Raw genomic sequence first — 19,304 nt, forward strand, 5'->3', positions numbered from 1 at the left:
TATTCATTTTTTAATCCTATAGCCCGAAGAAAACATTGTTTAAATCTTCTGTTCTGGAACAATATTTACAGTTTTCTAATTTTGATCACTGTTTTTTCCACAAAATAAAGTTTTTTGTTGAAGTGCCTTTGTCATTAAAAAAAATAAATAAATGCTAGTACAGCAGTGGTATAGCCACAGTGGATATTCAATTAAATTAACAATAAAATAATTTAGAATAAATCAAGAATTAACACTTTGATCCCTAATTTTGATCTCCAGGGTACATGCCAAACAACAATAATACAAAATCAATTGGTATTTACTAGAGAGTTTTTATATTTCACATGATAATATGTAATTTGTCAACATAAATCCTATAAAAGGTAAGACCAAAGTTATTCCATAAATGTACAAACATTTCTTTGCAATTTTCGGGCTGCCATTCATATCAAACCCCTTGTGTGTTTATGTCTGTAGATACATAATCCTCTAATTTTATATGATTTTAATAATTCCTTCCGAGTTAATAGAGCCGCACTGACACTTGCACAGATTACAATGGAGGGCTGTCATTTTTATGTCATATCTAATTCAGCAAGTATTGTGTTTATATTATAAACCCACGTCCTTCTGCACGTCAAAGGAGGGGTCCGATAACAACCGGAACCTTGTTTCTTAATCTTTCTAGCTTTAGACTACTGACAGTGCTGCACACACATTCAGCCCAAATATGAATCAAAGTTCAGACTGGCTTCCTGTAACGTTGTATGTTTGGTAAGCAACACTAAAAGTATGAAGGCAAACTGACAAAGAGCGGAGTGGTTTACATTGTAAACAGACTTCATTCAACTGACAGGTCCGCTCCACTGAACTCTCTCTCTCTCTCTACGTCCCCTCCGTTTAAAACATTACGTTTAATACAAACAGCTCTTTAATGTCACACGCACAAGTCTTCACAGCATCTTACCACAGTTGAAACACCAAATTAGAGGTGCGAGCAGAAGAAATAAACCTCCAAGGTGTCCCATGCTCGATGTCCTCCACAGCCGCACGTGGCGCGGAAATATGACGCAAGAGTCGGTTCTGTTTGTGAATGAAAAGTTGTTACAAAAGGTGAACGTTGACATGTTTTGATGAATTGTTTTCTGTGGCCCGTTTGACCTATTGTGACTATTGTTGTCATTGTTTATTCATGTTTAAATTGTGTATATTAATATATATTGTTTAGCTATATTTGTATATGTATTATTTGCACACTTGTCTATTTTTGCTGGTTGTGTGCTTGTTCTTAATCTGAAATAAAGGTTTGTACATTTAAATAAAAGTAAATAAATGCATTTGAAAAAAGAAAAAGTTGTTAACGGAGATTGTTTGAATTTTTGAATTTCTTTCAGACAAAAGAATTACAAAATACAAAAGTATACAAAATTAAATTAGTTCACAGATGAACTGTAACTACATATATACAATTAACTCTGCCTGAAAAGGAGTAGGAAGAAGTTTTCACTTATTTAATCCTAGCCCTTTTACACAATTCATTGATTTTCCATTATAGTTTAGATTTATAATTAAAGTAATTTAGACTGCTGTTCATTTGAGGCTGATTTTATTCAGTTATGTTAGGTTAATGTGCAACACTTTGCTTTCGTAATTATACATTTTTAAAATAACTTTAAGTAGATGATGTTATGAATTATATTTAGTTCATAGTGTAAAAACATTTACTGAGTGTATTTTTCTATTTTGCAGATAAACAGAAAAATGCTGCTCACTGTGTCGACATGACCTTGAAACATGAGCAACATGCTCACGTTTTAAACTCAGTCTGGCACTAAATTATAATTCAAACTTACATCATATTACATCTTTTGTTGTATGTAAAACTTCCATGTCCTAAAACTGCTCACCTTTTTAGTGTAAAGTAGTAACTTCTGTCATCAAACAGCTTGTCTTGCATTTAAATGTCTGCACACCAACACAGGTGTTTCTAATCACGTTTGCTGATTACACCTCCTCTCAAGTTGAAGTACCTGCTGTTTGCCACTTTTCTACAGCCATCATTCAAAATTCACAACAAACAGCTGCAGCACACAAACGTGAACGTCTTTGAGATATCAGGGCGTAAAACTTAAAGTTCATCCTCTTTTATGCCTAACTTGCATTGACTCTTACCTTAAAAGGTCTTTCCATCTTTAAAAATAAATAGATTCTCATATTATTATATTGTCTTACCGGTGACATGGGGCATAAACCAGACTGGAACTGACCGAAGCAGAGCTGTAACAATCACAAAACCTGTGTTTCCTTTAATGTAAGCTTTTGAGGGCATTCATTTCTCAAACTTGATGCTAGTTCTAAAATTAAATAATAAAAATGAAGCATGAAAATGATGAATTTCTTTTTCATGTAATGATGCTACCACTAGGGTCTACGCCCTGTTGTGATGAAACTGAAACTGGGTTGTGGACATTTGGGCAGTAGGAGCAGGGTGAGCCTTTAGGTCCTCGCCTCTTTGAACCTCCTTCAAGTATCCAGCTGCTGCATCGGCACATCTACTTCAGTTCACCTCACACCCAGTACTTCCAATCGTTCTCCCACTGTAGCAAATCTATTCACACACTTGACAGCGATGATTCAAAATCCATTTCGCAGTTGTTCAGTTCATAGTATGACCAAAATAACCACAAAAAACCTTAAATAGAACACATTTTATTCACATTTTCTATTGTACAGGATACAACCGACACATGCAGTGGTCAGGCCTCTACAGCAGGTTTGGGATGGAGAAATGAGGCTGTTGATGCCGAAGGACTTTAATCTTGCTGCTCAAAGATACGGCTGGTCTGTGGAGAGCGATGGCTCCTTATATACAGCACCTGGGATCACTGGAAGCTTTGGGACTTCAGCAACTTGACTAGAAGAGATAAGAAAATGAGTCAAGAAATACCCTTTGACTTGAAAATTCACTAAAAAACAGAACATTTCCATTATCGGGGGTCGAATAGATGTTTTATTAAATTCACATTTCAACAGCAAGAGGTTACTGCTCACACTGGAAGACGTCAGATCAAAACATCGAAGCAGTGGAGCGTCTTCGGCAGCTTTCAGCTGGATTGAAATTGGTTTACTTTGCACATTTTACTGCAGCCTTACTTACTGCAAATATGAACATAACTGCATTAACAAACCGATATCTCACATTACTGCCTTGATTATGTGTGTTTACCACAGGTAAGCAAACCGCATGAAGTGAGTGGGTCATTGACAGCAGGTCTAAATTTGAATATTTTTCACTGTTTTGCCAAAGTTGATGATTTTTACACAGGTAAATGGAGCTGCAGGTGTAATTGTCTATGCCGTTTCACCTATAACTATCTAATTATATATCATTTATATCAATACAAACAGAAATAAGGTAACTGATAAGTAATCCAGCCCTGTTCATCAGGTTCTCTTTCTGTCCTTTTCGGGGTATAATCAATTAATTATTGTACATGAAAATGCATTGACTGAGTCACTCACCTGCCAGCGGTGAGAGCCTTCTGGGGTGACATGATGACTGTGGCAGGTACAGACTCTCTGCGTCCATCTCTGGTATAGTAGTAATTGTCGGCGTATTTGTGGCTCGGGCCTACAGGCAGTTTGGGTGGTAGCTGTGTCCTATTAAAAAAAGCATTGTTAACGCGATGTACCTGTATCTCTGCTGTGGAAAACGTTTTAAGCAGTTTTAGTACTTTCTTCAAGGATACAAACACATTCTGCATCTTTGTCAGGATTGTCAATCCATAAGTTTATCACAGACCCGCCCTTTCTAGTTGAAATGATGAAATAGACTAAGATGGAGCATTGTCAATTCGATAGATAAATAGATAGATGGATAAATGGATTGATAGATGGATGGATGGATAGATAGATAGCCTTTAGGGTGCTCCCAGAGCCACAGATAAATGACGGACATATAAAAGTTAAAAAACTGTGCAAAAGACATTTTTTGAGTAATGGATCCATGATTTTGAGAGCTTATTGTTTGCCATAACGCGGCAGAAGTGTTTGATTATATTGATAGGAACAGTGCACGGTCGAGTAGGTGCCGCCTGAGAGCCAAATTTCAAAGCCATACATGTCATGACTAGGCTTCTATTGGGCAACAAAACTTTAATTAAATTCAGTTTCAGTGGCGCATTGCATTCACCATAGAAAAAAAACACACCTTATCTCGTAATTACAAGATCTGTTGACAGCACAGAATGTATTTTTCTGCAAGAGCCTGAGAATGGCACTGCTGTCTTGTGTTTAATAATTAATCAATGCAGCCCCTGAGTAGTGTGCACAAGATGGCTGGATAAATAACTGTATACACATATTATGATTATAATTATTGTAGATATTGCCACTTGCTGCTGCTCATGGAGGAATTATAAAAAAGTGTTTTGGGATAACTTTTGTTATAATGTTGGCACTATAATTAAAATAAAATAGAATCGAATCAGGTGCGTAACAGTGTAATCAAGTGTGTAACAGCACTGCTGATATACATTTTCAATGGAATAACATTGCTAGGCAACAGCCTGGGTCCCTGTTAACTTCCTGTCATTTCGAATGTTCATGTTTGCAACAATTGGGTGGTTTCACAGGGTGACACTGGAGTAAGAAGCCTTACCTCTTTGCAATCTCCTCATATCGCAGCTGCAGTTTGGTTTGCAGGCTTTGCTGAAAGAACAGAAACATCATTACGGATAGTTACTGAAAAACACATCAAACATGATGTCTAATAATCTTCATTCACATGCAGCTATCACCCAGCTAGCGCGTAACAGCTAACCACAATTAGCAACTTCCGCCCGTTAAATTAGTCTTGTTTGAAAGTGTATTATGGGAAATCGGGAAAAAATGACAACCCCTTTACGGTACGTACTAGCTCGGATATGCAGTTTGTCTGCGGTTGTATTTCTTACCCCAGATAAAAAATTCCGGAGCCTCTGGATGATTTTGGTAGCAGTCGCCATGTTTGCTGTTGTGAAGGACACAGGACTTCTTCTGTTGTGTGGTTATGGGGATGAGCAGCATGTTAGCGACACCTGGCGACACCTGGCGGGTTGAAAGGAAAACTGCCGCATTACGAACATGGAGTAGCAGACTCGCAGGCTATAAAGCAGGGGTGTCAAACTCAGGCCCGCAAGATCATATCAAGGTTCTGTGAGAGCTGGCCCGCGAGTATAAAGCACATCCACGTCTACTTTTCTGTTAGCAAACATGAGCATCCATGCTACCAGTCTCTGCAGACAAACTTAATCCACCCCTCTCCAAAAACGACCAAAAGAAAGATGGAGAACAGGAGCTTTCAGCAGCGGTGGGAGGCAGATGATCTGTTGCTGAAGGTAAAGATGACAAAACGACCAAAAACAGATGAAAACACCACAAATAGATGACAAAACGACCAAAAACAGACACAAAACACCAGAGAAACGTGACAAAACGACTAAAAACAGATGAAAACACCACAAATAGATGACAAAACGACCAAAAACAGACACAAAACACCAGAGAAATGTGACAAAACGACTAAAAACAGATGAAAACACCACAAAAACATCCCAAAGAAAGATGGAGAACAGGATCTTCAGCAGCGGTGGGAGGCAGATGATCTGAGTCTGAAAGTAAAGAGCTGTTGGTCTCGTCTGCAGAGCCACCGTGGCTGTAACCAGTGAATCAAACGTAAGAAACACCACGACAAGAACAAGGACCTGCACTGGAAAGGTTCAACGTTACACATCTGGAGAGAAGGAGAACATGCACAGTCTTTTCTTTTTTTCTTCTTGAGTAAATGTTGAGTTTGGGACGCAACTTTGTCCCAGTTTTTAAATTTGGCCCACTGTGAATTAGAGTTTGACACCCCTGCTATAAACCATAGCAGCTTGAATTGTGATTAAATCAATCGCTATGAAATTTGCACAGTTGATTCCAGATCAAATTAATGATTTTTTAGGCACATTTTTTGACAATATTTCACTGTCCCCGGTCACAAGTACCAGTATTTCAAAATAAAACACTTCTGTACAATGTATAAAATGGGGGCCCAAGCTGATTTTGTTCTGCTTAATGATGCTGCTATAGGCCTAGTCTGCTGGGGGATAATCATGTTCCTGATACTCTGAGCTTCTCTCCTCTCTGTCTGTATCATTCATGTCTCATCAATGCATGTCACTAACTCAACTTCTTCCCTGCAGTTGTTCGTGCTTTGTCGTCTCGCAGGTCTCTGCTGATCATGGTGGTCCAGCTACTATTATCACTATTACTCATATACACTATCATTAGTTTGATAAATTATAAAATGTTGTAGGAATTTTACACACAATACTTTAGTCAAATCAGAAAGACCTCACAGAGTATATATTGCGTAATTCAAATTCTACAGGAGGCTTCCTGGAGTCAGTAGAGTCCTTGGCAGTTTAGTGCCCAGCAGGCATTTATTAGCAAATGGACATCGGATGCTACAGACGTCTGGAGAAATGTTCTATTCTCTATCTAGAGTAACTGTGTGCAACACAGTACCTGTGATCAGAGGCAAGAAGTTCTGATATACAGTATATTCTAACTACTCCAGCATTTATGCTTGTTACAAAGGCGTGGTTATGTGTCCGCTTGTGCATGCATATGTGTATTTCAGAAGCAACCGTCCCGATTCCTCCATCTTCCACCCCTGCCCTTTGCGGTATCATCTGTTCCGCATGACTCGTCTTCTTTATCTGTGAAGGAAGCACATACACTCATCCTCCCTCGTACCTTGCCTCCTTATATGGTTTTGTTTTGGTCTAATCTCAACTAGTTGCCAGGTGCGTTTGTTCAAGCTGGCTATTTCATTGTCTTTGTGACCTTGACTGACTGCCAAAAGTTTGTGTGCTTTGCAGAAAGCTTTGAGCCTGGCAGAGGCTATACTATCACACTCTTAAAGAATTATACTTATTGCGTCTTATTATTACACTCTCATTAATCATTACTAATACACACACTAACACATGATTATGATACTTCACTCATTGATTATTAATTCTTCAATGTGTAGCCATAAAAACAGCCTCAGTAATATATCTCATTGTATCACAGCTGTTATCACTACTAATTGATCATATTTACCACCATAATTATTATCATTGTCATATCCTATCACCTTAGCTGTGCTTGTTTCTACTATTCTGCTGTATTAACTGTCATAACATATAATTAACATTCACATTACTATAGATATTATAGTTACTCTTACTGTTGTGGTTGCTTGCATCTCTGGAAGTTTCTTTGTCTCTCTGTCCACCTATTCTTTACTCTCTTTCTCTCTCCTTTTCTTCCTCCCCAACCTGTGCAGACAGATGTCCGCCCTCCATAGAGCTGGGTCTTTTTGTCTCTGTTAAAGGGCAGGTTTTCGTTGCCACTGTGTGCTCAAGGGCGAATTGTTGGGTCTATGTAAATCATAAATAAGTCATAAAGTGTGGTCTTTACCTACTTTGTAACATGTCCTGAGATAACTTTTTTTTTTTACAAGATCAGAGTTCTTGAAATTTGAATTGTTATGAATTAATTGTATGATGTATTCTAGTGTGGCCAGTATTTGGCAAAATGTTCAAAGGAAATTGCAGACGGCAAAATGTAGCATTTATTATAATTTGATGTTATTGAAAACCTTACTTTGACAATCTGAAATACACTTTTATGTTTTTGTAAACAAATATACAGTCATAGCAACCCTAATCTGTTCTATACAAAAGTACAGTACAAGTACAGAATTTCTTTTCTATAAAAGTGTGAGATTGAATAAGTCTAACAGTGTGTAGACACATTTTGAGAAATGCACATTACCTGATTATTGTGAGAGCTGTGAGAGCATTGCATGTGACTCCACACCGCTCTCTGTGTGAACAATGATAGAGTACTTAAAACACCAGTGGAGTCCAACTAAGGATGAGTCAAAGAGAAATATAAATTTTATTTGTTGCACAAGAAAACACAGTACTGGGCGACAACGCCGGCATACCATGCAGTCAAGTATTACAGATGTGTGCTTGTTTTCATGCAGCATGCACTGAACAGAAGAGCCCACAGGAGAACACATGCACATGTACAACAGTTTGACCTGTTTGTTCTTTTAGAGCAAGTTTAACACCAGCTGAGAATCTCGTCTTTGCTGACCTCCAGTGGCTGAAGGTTTTGTTTTAACCTTACAGCTGTCAGATCACTGTTAGGTGCGGGTACCTGTGCCAATCAGGCGATGCACTTTCAACCAGTAGAGATCAATCAAGCACTGACTACATTAACATTCAAATAATAACCAGATTGTTTTGAGAAATCAGGTATACGTGCACCACAAAAAGGATTCTCCTTAATCATTTTGGAAGTAAGGCTAATGCATTTCATGTTTTATGATGTATTCTAACTATGAAGTCTTTTCAAAGTACAGTTTAGAGTACAGGTAGTCCCATACGGTGGGACTTGTACAAATAGTGCAAAATGGGAGGTTTAAGTTTGTCTGACTTGTATCTTATTATATTTACACTATGCAAATGAGAATGTTTTTTAAAAAAAAGGGAAAAGTGTAAATGGCTAAGGGAATGGTTGTTAACCAGGTTTCTTTTCATCTTTTAGCCCAGTTAATAAAACAGTTTGTCCTTTTACGTAACGACTATGAAAACTGTGATTTTCTAAAAGCTCATAATAAACCCGTCACTTAAATGCATGTAAAAAACGCTGAATGTTTCTCAGCTTGGTGCAAAATTACTCTTTCAAAAGAACAAAACAAGAACACATGTTACTTCTATGAGTTGTTTTCTTTCGTGGTATCAAAGAGGGTAGTTTCATCATATACAGCCACAGGATATAAAATGTTTGTACAACACAAACTTAGCACGTTTGTTAATTGTAAACAATTCCGTCAAACTGCAAAAACAACGGAGCCATTCAGCGACATAAATCTTTCCTTGCTGTTCGACGACACGACGGCAGCATTCTGTAAAAGGTCGTCATCGTGAGATTTAAGGAGGAAGGACAATTCTGACGCTTTAGTAACATGAGACTGAGGAGAAAGTCGGTACAAAAGCCTGCAGCACTGACAGATAAGACAAGAAACCTCTTATCTTGAGAAGTACATTTGAAATACCAACAGCCCATTCCCTCAAGTTAGACTTCCCAAAATCCTGGTGCCTCAAATTGTCATTGCATATCACATCCTTCAACACATTTGGAATTATACACATCCTTGTTATCAAAATATACATCAATATTTGTACAATACAAAGACATAAAACATTTGTTCAAAGAAAGCCCTGGGTTTGGATTCAGTTTAAGGGATTCCCTCTGCCATTTTCAATTTCAACATATACAGTTCATGTCAAAATACATTAGTGCACTTCCCCCCCCCCCCCATCGATGTAAACATCACTACACGATAAAGTAAGTAGGAACAGATCTTGTAGGTATGTTGTCTCTTACATGCTCGCGAAAAAACGAAGACGAAAGCTACGATTTCAGGAAAAGATACTCCAAAAAAAATACACAAGGATTCAACACTTTTTCCAGTTACCAATTGTCCCAAAAATAAACCCAACAAAAATGTTTTAAACAAAAAGATATTTGCCTCCAGGCCCTGAAGAAGACGTAGATTTTGATTTGGCTACTCTGTTTTTCCTGCAAATTGCATGCTTTGAGTAGTATAGTGAGGATGTTGAGCCATGCTGAATCTGTGTTTACATGTCAAAACTTGCAGCAGTAAAAAAAATTTAAAAAATTTGAAATACCTTTACGATTTGGTATCACACTAAGTTTATATCGAGCAGCAAGAAAGCGAGGGTGTGTTGTGTTCTGTAACATCGGGGACTTCCATAACTTTTTTACGAGATGCCATTGAGACTCACCGGTGGAAAGAAACACAAACATCTTCATGTTGAGATAATAAACACAGGTGATTTCAACTGACATTTCTGTCTTTAAAGATATGGCTTAGAGGACACTGCACTGATATCATGGCACCTAATACCCTTCTGGAGTCTGTTTCATTTGTCTTCAGTGTGCAATATTAACATTACCCTGCACTGAAAAAGGATGCTGTGACCATTCACACTGCAAGGAACATGATCAACAAGTGAATGGCACAACTTTTATCTTTTTACAAATCTAACTTCTTTTTTCTGTCTTCAACTATAATTCAGTGCTGTTTTTTTCCCCACGAACAACTAATGTCATGAATTAATATCTCTGATTGATTCATGAACAATAGTTGTAGCCTGACATGTGTAAAGCTTCCCAGTTTTGAGCGGCTTTGGAACTTGAGCATTTTTTCCTGCATGCTAATTAGTGGTTAATAGCTTAGATGTTTTCTTCTAGGATGTATTGCCTTAGCAAAGCAGCAAAACAAAAATCTGTATTGCAGTTGTATATTAGAGATACAACTGATCCGCAAATGACACATCAAACATGTCACTCACAGTGTGAACCAAAGGTCATTCATAAGTTTATGGAGATCAATGTAACAGCAGTATTACACTATTGGAAGCTGCACTGTTCAAATCTAAACTGACACAGCTTCTTGTACCTTTTGGTCCTACAACAATTATTCCCAGGATTATCAAACTACTCTGTACTCCAACAATTTATTTTAAAAAATAGACATTTATACAAAAAACAATCCAGTCAAAAGAAATAAAACAACATTTTTGGGATACAAAAAAAAATGTTGCCTTGGCTATTCAACCAATGAGAACTTCCCTCTTTCCCATTTACTGACTTATAGTTTACAAATGTAATAAATAAGACCAGGATGTCTGCAATGCTTTGAGGCAAATATTTACAATTAAAAAATTCAAGTAAAATCTTCTCCCACTTTCTCTCAGCCGGACAAGTTTGTAAATGAGTGAACAACTTTTGAAAGACTTGAAAGAAAATATATTAGCGGTTGGAAAGAGTGCTGAGGTGAGGTGTCACTTTCTCAGATGCCCTTTTTGTGGAGTTTCCTCTCTGCACTCAGTCTTCTCTGCTGATGATCCAGGATCAGTGGAGGTGCTTTCTGCTGCCTGACTGCAGCTGTTGTCACCAAGACGACACCCTGCCTGTTGTGGCTGAGCTGGAGTGACGGCCGCCTCCAGCTCAGGCGTCTCGTTGGTTTCCTCGCCATCTGAACATGGCTCCCACTCGTCCTGCTCACTCTCTGTCGAGCCCTGCACAGCGATCTGGGGCACCAGTGTGAACCTCCTCACCGCTGGCACTTCCGGCTCCACCTCCACGCTGTTTTGGGGTCGAGTGACCATCCAGGCCGTCCTGTGCTGCTGCTGATGCTGTGTTTGGGCTCCTGGAGCTGTGGTGGTCACTGTAACCGGAGTGCTGGTTTTCTCCTCCGGTTCGTCAAAGCTCACCTCCTGCACCGCCTCCTGTTTCTTAAAGGAGTCTCGCCGCTCTGATAGGTTGAGCTTTCGCATCACGACCAGCTGCTCCGACCGTTCAATCCCAGAGTCCCTCAGCCTCTGGCTGCCGATGTATCCCCCTAACCTGCTGATATCGGTCCCAAAATAGGAGCCTCCACAGGCACCCTCTAACTCCAAGTCACCCAGCAGGTCCCCCTCACAGTAAAATGGCACTTCCAGCGTGTGCCTGCGGGGGGTGTACGACTTCTTATCTGCGTGATACACACCGGACAGCTTCTCAGCTGACTGTACCCTCTTCAGGAGAGGAGACCGAGGTGGCTCGGCGCTGCGAGGCCGGACAATGTGTCTAACGATGGTGGGTGGGGACAGGGTTTTGCCATGGTAGCCGTGAAAGGTTTTGGAAAAGCCCGACAGCGGAGAGGGAGAGCGCTGTGGAGAAAGAGGCTGGGTAGAGGATGTGGAGTTGCAGGCCAGGGGCGAGGGGGGGATGTTGCTGGTTGACTTCCGGCGACCCACCTTGGTGTAGCGTTGCGTGCTGAGTTTAGAGCCCAGGCCGTGGAGGGAGCTGGGCCGGATGTGTGCAGCAGGGGAACTGGGAGAGCTGGAGCAAGGAGACGTGCTTTGAGGAGAGTTATTTTCTGGAAAGAAGAGGTAAAAATTCTTCAGACATTGCACAACACTAATTATAGAAACCTCAATATTTTACCATATTCATGCACAGCCAGTTCTTTAAAAGATGACAGATTACAGATAACTTTTCTGTTTTAACTTATTGTTATGAAGCAAAAGTTAATTGAACAATGGTTACAGAATAATGACACAGCTGGTGTTTCAACTGGTTCCCTATAAGCCTCGCTTTCACTGTCTGCCACTGGGTACGAACTCCTGGCAAAGTGTCGACTTCCTTGAGCTGTGCCTGTACTTAAATTTAATACAATAATAACAGAGGCTTGTATTTTACTCTGCCTTTATCACACCACTGAGATCTGGGTTTCTGGTTCAAATTGGGATTCTTACAGGTGTTTCTTGCTGCAGATAGTAGCCAGGGTGCTAGCGGTAGCCATGTTGCAAATGACATGAACAAGCAACTGATATATCTGGTGACGATTGCCAGCCTGACCACTTGATCTACTAGATCAAATGAAAATAAACATTCAGAAAATATGTTATCATTGTCTACGCTGTAAAGTTTTTTTTTTGTTGTGAAACAAGTGCAGTGTGTCCTGTTGTTGGTAACGTTAGCTCAGAGGAAAACAAAAAGAAATCCCTATCTGGCTGTCTTTGCAACTGCAGCACCACTTGGGGTTGCAAGGGGAGGTAAAATATCTGTTGCTAATTTAAAGTCAAGAACCACAACAACCATTTAATTTAATCATGAATAATTCTAAAATCACACCAAGCTCACCCAAGGCCTGATGGTCGGGTGCGGGGCTCCGGCAGGGTGTGGAGGGGCCGGGGGAGAGGCTGTGTGTCGGGGAGCCCGGAAGACTCTCACTCGAGGAAACTGAGTGTTGGAGCCCTGAGTTGAAGCTGCGACTGCTGTGCATTACTGTGCTCTGCTTGGACAGCTTCTTCAAGATGCTTCGTCTTCTGGAGGAACAAGACAAGAGGAAGATATGTGATACTGTGCAGTTCAGTGAGTTGAGGAGGGGCACTCACACCAAGTTTGGGGTATTCTGTGTGTTTTGATGGCCCTGAAAGATATTTAGGGATCTATGCTAATATCTCAACATCCACATCCGTCCACATGTAATTACTCCACACTATTAAATACAAAACACTTTCATTTGTTGTGTATTTAAAAAAAAAATACAAGTGAATATAAACATATAATATATAGGTATGGCCCAAATTAAATAATGTGTGCCAAAGCATGTACACATTTTGGTATAAATTGAGATTAATATAGTATTAACAGTTGAGAGAAAAAAAAAATCACCAGTAGAAAAGGACATACCATGCAGGGAATGTAATTAAAGTAATACCGAGTTGCTACTTCACTTAACAATGTCTAACCCTAGGGGGAGACAGTTTTTCTGACGATATCAACTAGTTACCAACCTCACAGGTAAACAAATGATGAGTAACACTGCAGGAAACCAAACGGTAGATTCTCACCTGTCGTAATTATCTCTCCTCTTGCTCTTCTTGCTGCGACGAGCCATCTTGCCTTTGTGTTTGGTCTTCCGAGCTGGACCCACTTTGATTGACGTGTTCTCGAGTGCTATGGTTTGAAGCGCCACCTTGCTGCCACTCTGTACATTTCACAGGGAGCAAAGAATGATTAATTTGTCTTAAGGACAAAAAACTGAATAGTGATAACGTGCCACAGCAGTCTGAGTGAGTCGTTGTACCTTCAGTAGCAGTTCTATCATCTCAGTGTGGACCAGGCCTTGGACTGACTCTCCGTTCATGTGGGTGATGAGGTCTCCAGTGCGGAGACCTGCCTGGTGAGCCGGACTGCCCTCCTCCACACTCTGTTAAAACCGCAACACAGTGAGTGTGAGGAGAGGACTTTAATTTGAGCATTACATAAGCCCCTTTTCACACCTCTCTTCAGTCATCGGAGCAAAGCAATTTACGGACACATGACAACGCCTGAGGACTAGTTAAGGCTGTGTTTCTTGTCAAACAGATTAAAGTCTTGTGGTGACACCCACCGACACCATGTGATGCACCGTGTAGACGTCGCTGTCGCCCATGTAGACCCGGATAGCCTGCAGGGTGAAGCCATACTTCTTCCCTGAGGTGTGGATGACTATGGGAGGCCTCAGGCTGCCGGGGCTGAGCGACAAGTCCCGGCTGGGGGAGGAGTCACGGGACGAAGGGTTGGAGGACAGAGAGCGTGGGGAGATGGGACTTGGCTGGAGGCCACTGGGACAGTCATCTGAAAGAAACATGGCACCGTTTCCATCTGAATATGTCAACAGAAAGTGCTTTCTATGCTATGAGTATTTCACTGTCCATAGCTACACAATGTCAGTTAGAGCTGAGTCACTTTTATTTTATGCTCTTGATAAATAGCCTGTTTTACTTCCATGATTACAAACATATACAACAAAAACATATAAATATATTACATACTTGGATTTTACTAGTCCATGTTAGTAGGTGTAGCAGTTGTGGCTTATTGTTGCATTAATTCTGTGTTGATGATAACCTTCTCTACCTGTAGTGATGATGAGAGACAGGGCTGAGACAGAGGCTGACTTGGGAACCTTCCCTCCACAGGGAAGCCTCTGTCTGTCTGGCGTCTCCAGCTGGTTACCGAAGCGCCGAGGGCCGGCCGGGTCCTTGGGGGACGAGTGTTTCGCCCCAGTGCTGTTGCTGCGAATCCTGATCCTCCGAAGATTTGATACAACCACCTCAGCTGCGGGGGACATGGGTTAAAAAGGTAAACATGTAAATACTCTCACTGTGGCTTCTAATAGAAGCACTCATACATTTTGTGAACATAAATGTAAAAAAATCTACCTTTACCTTCATCATCAGTGGATAGAGCAAAGCGGGGCATCGTCTCCAGGCTGTGGGTGCTGCTCATCACCAGAGGACTGGTGCTCCTCTCAGACTGGGAGGAGCTGGAGGAAGCCCGAGGCCGAAGGCTACAAATAGTCAAAGACCAGTTCAACAGGTAAACCAACTGGTACAAGTGACACGACACCACACCGACTGCTTGCTGCTGTTACACAGTTAAGAGAATGCTTTTACGGCAGGTTATGTTTTTCAGCAGGGATTTTTCATGTAACCTAACAACAAAGTTGTAAACACAAAATAAAAATGAACAAAAAGCCTTAAAATGACCACAAAGCTAGACTGAAAAAATAATGATGGGAATACAAATGAGATAATGATGAACAGTATAACACATCTTAAACTTACCTGGCCATGCGTCCGGCATGTCTGCGCTCAGCGCTGCTTTCGGCTGGGCTCGGGGAGGGACTGATTCCTCCCATGTCCCCGCGGTCCTCCTTGTCCTCGCTGTGACTGCGGTCAGAAGAGAAGCTCAGGTTGGACGGCGTTGCCAGATGTTCTGTGCTGCTGTAAACCTGAAACGTTGAACAGGAGAGGGTGTAAAACTGAGTAACACAAGAGACCCTCCACTTTGCAGAAACAGCAGGTAATAGTTATCTTTTACTCAATTATGAAAACAGATTTAATTTAAATATGAGTACTGCCCTACTTATGTAAACATTGTAAATATCCATAGAAATAAAGCTGCAAGTTTCTCGTGTACCAATTTTTCAAAGGGTTGATCACTTTTTGGTCTTCCAACACATGAAGGCCTTACCTTGCTGAAGCGATGGGACCAGGAAGCAAACTGTCTAATTTCCAAGGAAGACTCTTCATCATTAGTTTCCTCATCCTCATCAGACGCCAAATGATGGTAACGCTCTGAACGAGCTGAAAACGGAAAAAGGAAAAGGCACTTAATATTTTCTAAAAAATAGTTTTCTTTCCAAATATGAGAACCCAGTCTGTAGAGTTTCCATTTCACGGCCATTATACATTTGTACATCATAGGAGAGGTATTTAAACAGTCACCACAAATGCTGTAGATATACAGTATTATATTTAATGTGTTTTAAATGTGGGAGAAAACCAACTCTTTAAGTCGGAAGTCCAGTGGTAACCTACTATCGAAGTAGCTGGTGTCGTCCTCCGCCTCCAGCTGAGGGATGAATTCAGCTTTCTGCCTCAGGAGTCCATTCCAGTCTAAACCCAGGAAGAACGGGTGCTGTTTGACCTCCGAGGCTCCGCCTATAACCACATAGTGTAAGAAAATTAAGGTTATGGATATAACCCTGGTTCTCTGATTAGCATGAGTGAGTGTCTCACCATGGGGAACGCCTCCTGCGTGACCTCATCAGAAGCACAATAACATTCCGCCAGTAACCTTTTGGCTGGCATTGATGACGCCTATGTCAGGGGGAGCAGGGACCCTCCCCCTATATAACAGGCTGACATAGCCAGAGTCGTCATTCAAAACAAGCTCACCTCTTCCTCGCTTCTCTAGCAAGGAGGGTGGTCTAGTGAGACACTCACTCATGCTAATCAGAGAACCATGGTTATATCCATAACCTTAACTTCTCTTTCATTGCATTCGTTTCGTGTCGCACTATGGAAAAAATACTGACTCTCAGATTGCCAGACATGCCTGTAAAGATGACACGTTACTTGATAGGATCTAGAGCTGGTGCTGTGACCTCCAACTTATAGAATCTTGCAAATGTGTGGGGTGAGGCCCAGCACGCTGTTGCACACACCCCTTGAATGGGAAGTCCCTTAAAAAAAAAACCAAGAGGTCGCTAGACCCCTGGTGGAATGTACCCGTAAGCCAACAGGGGGCTGGAGACCCTTGCTAGTGTAAGCAAGGGCAATAGCCCCTACAATCCAGTGAGAAAGACGCTGTTTGGATACAGGCTTCCCAACATGTGGCTTTGCCCAGGACACAAATAACTGGTTGCCCTGTCTAAAGCTCTGGGTCCTGTCGATGAAGGTTCGCAGTGCACGAACTGGACACAGGTTATGCAAACGCTGATGCTCCTCAGAGGAGAAAGGCGAGGGATAGAAAGCAGCCAATTCTATAGGGGAGCACAGGCCCCAAACTTTTGGGATAAAGGCTGGTTTAGGCTGCATACTGACCCCAGTATTCCTAGGTGAAGATGTATAGATGCCTGATGCACAGAGAATCTCAGCTATTCGCTTGGCGGAGGCCAAAGCAAGCAATAATGCTGTCTCCGGGGACAACATTTTCAATTACACTTGCTCCATGGGTTCAAAAGACGGACAGGAGAGAACACCTAGCACTGTGGGAGGATCCCACGATGGAGCCGGTGGCCTAAATGTAGGCGCGCTCCCTTCATGAATTGACACACCAAAGGGTGCTGACCAACTGTCTTTCTGTCAAAACAGACATGGCAGGCTGAAATGGCAGCCAAGTACACCTTCACAGTAGAGAAAGCCTTACCCTTCTCAATAAGGTCCTGTAAGAATGACAGAATCACTGCCACAGTACACTGAAAAGGAATCGCTTGTGATTTCGAGCACCAGCTCTCACTTGTGCTCATACAATGTCCTAGTTAATGAGGCTCTGGCACACTGAATAGTGTCAATAACATTAAAAAGAAGCCCTGCTGTATTCAGGTTGAACCACTCACGGGCCAAGCCCATAGAGCTAGCCGCTCTAGGTGGGAAAGAAAGGCTCCCCCCGCACCTGAGACAACAGGTCCCTGCAAAGTGGTGAGAGCTGAAAGATCTCTGCCAGCCAGTGCTTCCCTGGCCAACGTGGGGCTACCACTGGGGGAAAAGCATACAGGAGGGTTCTCGGCCACTCCTGTGACAGTGCATCCACCCAGGGGGGGTGGGAGCCCTGGAGAGAAGAACAAGGGGCACTGCGCATTCCCTGCCGACGCATAAACGTCCACGGTTGCCTGCCTGAACTGTGACCAGATCTGTTTCACCACGTTGGGGTGAAGTCTCCAGTCTGCATAAAGTGGATCGCCCCTGGATAACAGATCCGCCCCCCAATTCAGCCTGGTACATGAGTCGCTCTGACTGACAACAGGTGCACACTGCTCCAGGCCATCAGTCTGTGTACCAGCATGTGTAACTAGAGGGATTGTAGCCCCACCTGTCTGTTGACATGACATCATGCTCTTTTCTGCATTTATCCGAAAACCCAGACCCGTCCACGCACTCTGACGCCTCCAAACTGTGGCGTGGAGGCGCATGGACCGTCTGCGTTGTCACGGCCGTGGGGATGTCGGGCCCCACGAGCTGTGTTATGGCAGACAAGTTCGACTTGTTTGTCAACATATCTTTTTTTGTATATGTTTTCACATTTGACCGCGCCTTCGGTAATCTGCCTGGATGCACGTGTGGGGACATTTTTATTACAGAGTGCATGAAAGTGCTTGTGTGACAACGCTGACGTGTGACAGTCAATAGGGGGGCTGGCGTTATGTAATTGTGCGTCTGATGAGGTCACGCAGGAGGCATTCCCCATGGTGAGACACAAAACGAATGCTATGAAAGGGAACCATTGTGACTTCAATCCACTCAAGAGGCTACAATACAAGGCCTAAAGTGAATTGAAATCCTTTTGACACATGGGCGATTCATATTTCTACCTCTCACTAACAGTGTCTCCTAATTTTTTTTCTCACTTGTTAATTCTAGTTTTACATATAATTTAGAAAGTTTATTAAATTAATTATGTTTAGGAAAAAGTCACTATTTAAATTTCCCTACGGCTACAAAATTACAAAATACAGTATCAGTCTGTATCAAACAACATCTGCAGCTTTTTCATGTGTTAATCAGAAGTAAAGTGAGCAGTACCAGTTCCTAGTCGGTCCAAAGGACTCTGTCTGAGTAAGCGCGTGATCAGATCCTGGGCATCAATAGGTAAGGTATCGTCTCCATCTGGCCAAATGATTTCATCTGAAAAACAAACACAAAAAAACAAACTAGTTGGATCATCGTGAATAAAAACACAAAATAATAAATTTGCTTCTGAATGGGACAGCAATTTTTTTCACTTTAAATATAATCAGTTTTGTTTGAAGAAAAAATATATACATAACACATTGTTTTTGTGTGGTAATTTGTTGAAAGCAACATTTTTAAGTGTGTCAAGCGCTGATGCCACGTTGTAAGTTAATAATGAAAGATTAACCTTTTCTTCTAATGAGTAAGGTCTTATTTCAGCGCTCACCAATGACAACTTGGCCAAAAAGCTCTTCAGGTGTGTCTCCGAAGAACGGAACACAGCCGACCAGGAATTCGTAGAGGATGACCCCCATCGCCCACCAGTCCACTGGCTTCCCATAGCCCTGTCTGAGGATCACCTCTGGGGCAATGTACTCCGGGGTGCCACACACCTGCACAAGCAAACCAACACAGGTGAGTTTTGAGGAC

The 19,304-nt window shown here is 41.7% G+C and overlaps 2 protein-coding genes across 5 annotated transcripts in view; both read right to left on the minus strand.

The window, feature by feature from the left end:
* Positions 1-2,675: 2,675 nt before the first annotated feature.
* ndufa7 (NADH:ubiquinone oxidoreductase subunit A7) lies at positions 2,676-4,999 on the minus strand. Its single transcript, XM_083911637.1, has 4 exons — positions 4,938-4,999; positions 4,643-4,692; positions 3,505-3,642; positions 2,676-2,896 (listed from the first exon to the last, which is right to left on the minus strand). The coding sequence occupies exons 1-4, from the start codon at positions 4,986-4,988 to the stop codon at positions 2,809-2,811; spliced, it is 327 nt and encodes a 108-aa protein (XP_083767763.1). The 5' UTR covers positions 4,989-4,999; the 3' UTR covers positions 2,676-2,808.
* A 2,937-nt stretch (positions 5,000-7,936) lies between these two features.
* The window catches only part of mast3b (microtubule associated serine/threonine kinase 3b), a 41,485-nt gene continuing 30,117 nt past the window's right edge, over positions 7,937-19,304 (minus strand). For all 4 annotated transcript variants that reach the window (XM_083911073.1, XM_083911072.1, XM_083911075.1 and 1 more), the window contains 12 exons: positions 19,102-19,267; positions 18,726-18,827; positions 16,020-16,142; positions 15,673-15,785; positions 15,264-15,430; positions 14,865-14,986; positions 14,554-14,754; positions 14,045-14,271; positions 13,739-13,861; positions 13,503-13,639; positions 12,790-12,974; positions 7,937-12,022 (listed from right to left, as the gene is read on the minus strand). In XM_083911073.1, coding sequence (XP_083767199.1) covers positions 10,944-12,022; positions 12,790-12,974; positions 13,503-13,639; positions 13,739-13,861; positions 14,045-14,271; positions 14,554-14,754; positions 14,865-14,986; positions 15,264-15,430; positions 15,673-15,785; positions 16,020-16,142; positions 18,726-18,827; positions 19,102-19,267 — 2,745 coding nt within the window. In that variant the 3' untranslated portion in view covers positions 7,937-10,943. The remainder of the gene's footprint in view (positions 12,023-12,789; positions 12,975-13,502; positions 13,640-13,738; positions 13,862-14,044; positions 14,272-14,553; positions 14,755-14,864; positions 14,987-15,263; positions 15,431-15,672; positions 15,786-16,019; positions 16,143-18,725; positions 18,828-19,101; positions 19,268-19,304) is intronic.

Source organism: Echiichthys vipera (assembly GCF_963691815.1).
Source record: "Echiichthys vipera genome assembly, chromosome: 3".
NCBI lineage: Eukaryota > Metazoa > Chordata > Actinopteri > Perciformes > Trachinidae > Echiichthys > Echiichthys vipera.

What these genes read in the sequence shown, in the direction of transcription:
- ndufa7 (XM_083911637.1), bottom strand. Translation starts at nt 4,988, where the DNA reads ATGGCGACTGCTACCAAAATCATCCAGAGGCTCCGGAATTTTTTATCT. An exon ending in TCCGGAATTTTTTATCTGGG is followed by an intron (nt 4,693 to 4,937) that starts GTAAGAAATACA and finishes CTGTTCTTTCAG; the next exon opens with CAAAGCCTGCAAACCAAACT. An exon ending in TATGAGGAGATTGCAAAGAG is followed by an intron (nt 3,643 to 4,642) that starts GTAAGGCTTCTT and finishes TTTTTTTAATAG; the next exon opens with GACACAGCTACCACCCAAAC.